The following is a 2,996-nucleotide window of genomic DNA, read 5'->3' on the forward strand; positions in this document are numbered from 1 at the left end:
GATCTTCACTATTAACATTCATGGTGTTGATCTTCACTATTAACATTCATGGTGTTGATCTTCACTATTAACATTCATGGTATTAATCTTCACTATTAACATTCATGGTGTTGATCTTCACTATTAACAGTCCTGGTGTTGATCTTCACTATTAACATTCATGGTGTTGATCTTCACTATTAACATTCCTGGTGTTGATCTTCACTATTAACATTCATGGTGTTGATCTTCACTATTAACATTCCTGGTATTAATCTTCACTATTAACATTCATGGTATTAATCTTGACTATTAACATTCATGGTGTTGATCTTCACTATTAACATTCCTGGTGTTGATCTTCACTATTAACATTCATGGTATTAATCTTCACTATTAACATTCATGGTATTAATCTTCACTATTAACATTCATGGTGTTGATCTTCACTATTAACATTCATGGTGTTGATCTTCACTATTAACATTCATGGTGTTGATCTTCATTATTAACATTCATGGTGTTGATCTTGACTATTAACATTCATGGTATTAATCTTGACTATTAACATTCATGGTGTTGATCTTCACTATTAACATTCCTGGTGTTGATCTTCACTATTATCATTCATGGTATTAATCTTGACTATTAACATTCATGGTGTTGATCTTCACTATTAACATTCCTGGTGTTGATCTTCACTATTAACATTCATGGTGTTGATCTTCACTATTAACATTCACGGTGTTGATCTTCACTATTAACATTCCTGGTGTTGATCTTCACTATTAACATTCCTGGTGTTGATCTTCACTATTAACATTCATGGTGTTGATCTTCACTATTAACATTCATGGTATTAATCTTGACTATTAACATTCCTGGTGTTGATCTTCACTATTAACATTCCTGGTGTTGATCTTCACTATTAACATTCATGGTATTAATCTTCACTATTAACAGTCATGGTGTTGATCTTCACTATAAACATGGTGTTGATCTTCACTTCATTCATGGTGATCTTCACTATTAACATTCATGGTTTTGATCTTCACTACAAACATTCATGGTGTTGATCTTCACTATAAACATGGTGTTGATCTTCACTACATTCATGGTGTTGATCTTCACTACATTCATGGTGTTGATCTTCACTATTAACATTCATGGTGTTGATCTTCACTATTAACATTCATGGTATTAATCTTGACTATTAACATTCCTGGTGTTGATCTTCACTATTAACATTCCTGGTGCTGATCTTCACTATTAACATTCATGGTATTAATCTTCACTATTAACAGTCATGGTGTTGATCTTCACTATAAACATGGTGTTGATCTTCACTACATTCATGGTGTTGATCTTCACTACATTCATGGTGTTGATCTTCACTATTAACATTCATGGTGTTGATCTTGACTATTAACATTCATGGTATTAATCTTGAGTATTAACATTCCTGGTGTTGATCTTCACTATTAACATTCCTGGTGTTGATCTTCACTATTAACATTCATGGTATTAATCTTCACTATTAACAGTCATGGTGTTGATCTTCACTATAAACATGGTGTTGATCTTCACTTCATTCATGGTGTTGATCTTCACTATTAACATTCATGGTTTTGATCTTCACTACAAACATTCATGGTGTTGATCTTCACTATAAACATGGTGTTGATCTTCACTACATTCATGGTGTTGATCTTCACTACATTCATGGTGTTGATCTTCACTATTAACATTCATGGTGTTGATCTTCACTATTAACATTCATGGTATTAATCTTGACTATTAACATTCCTGGTGTTGATCTTCACTATTAACATTCCTGGTGTTGATCTTCACTATTAACATTCATGGTATTAATCTTCACTATTAACAGTTATGGTGTTGATCTTCACTATAAACATGGTGTTGATCTTCACTTCATTCATGGTGTTGATCTTCACTTCATTCATGGTGTTGATCTTCGCTACACACATCATGGTGTTGACCTTCGCTATAAACATATGTGGCTTATATTTGCACATGTGTGGGTCAGGTTATGATAGACCTCTTACTACAAAAAACTGAAGGAGAAAAGTCATCATTGAGGTCCATTTTGATGCTATGAATTACAGTATTGTTTTTATCTGTATTTAAAAATGGAAGCGGATTCTTGTAAACTCTCCAACCTTATCAAGTTCTGCGAAGGGAAAGGTATTCGCCTTTTCCAGAGCTCAAAAGAAATGAGGACCATCTATAAAAAAGGGGACAAAGGCGAAAAGATTGGCTCAGGGACACTCGGGCAGTGTTTTCGCGTGTCTGGTGATACAACAGATTATGTTATTAAAATTTGCCAAGGAGAAAATATCTACGCTCATATATATGACGAGATTAAGCACTTAGAAAAGGTGCAAGATATCCCAGGAACTCAAAAGCTAGTGGGAGCTTATTTGGAAAAAACACTGATTATGACTGAGTATGCAGGCGAACCGTTAGACCAATACATCAACAAACATAACCTAGGTTTGGATAAACTGGAATCCATTATATTACAACTGGCGAAAATCACAGAACAGATGATATCACGAGGGTTGGCTCACAACGATATCAAAGCTGACAATATCTGCATTATAACCAAAGAAGACGACGTTAAGGTTACGTTAATTGATTTTGGATTAGGAACCAAACTCGGTGAAAAAGTTTATAAATCTTCCATACCCTTAGAAAAAATACGCCAACTATTTTGGATGGCGCCAGAAGTCGTTAGGGGAGGGAAAGTTAGTGAAAATTCCGACATATACAGTTTGGCAAAATTATTCAATTTCATCAAAGGCGAAAATAAACTACCAGCACATATAAAAAGGTGGATTGCAGACGCAGAAAATGAGGACCCTGATATGAGGCCTACCTTGGAAAGATTAATTTCTCGTATAACAAAAAATCAAAACACCAATGAAAAGGTTCCGTCCCTAAAGAGAAAACAAGAGCCAGAAAAGGACACACCCTCCAAAAAAATCTGTAAGTGA

The 2,996-nt window shown here is 34.4% G+C and overlaps 1 protein-coding gene across 1 annotated transcript; it reads left to right on the plus strand.

Annotated features, from left to right (window-relative positions):
* Positions 1-2,129: 2,129 nt before the first annotated feature.
* Positions 2,130-2,996, plus strand: LOC121870056 (serine/threonine-protein kinase svkA-like). The gene has a single exon (XM_042371800.1). The coding sequence runs from the start codon at positions 2,130-2,132 to the stop codon at positions 2,994-2,996; it is 867 nt and encodes a 288-aa protein (XP_042227734.1).

This window comes from Homarus americanus, unplaced genomic scaffold (assembly GCF_018991925.1).
Source record: "Homarus americanus isolate GMGI-L3 unplaced genomic scaffold, GMGI_Hamer_2.0 scaffold32583, whole genome shotgun sequence".
NCBI classification, from domain to species: Eukaryota; Metazoa; Arthropoda; class Malacostraca; order Decapoda; family Nephropidae; genus Homarus; species Homarus americanus.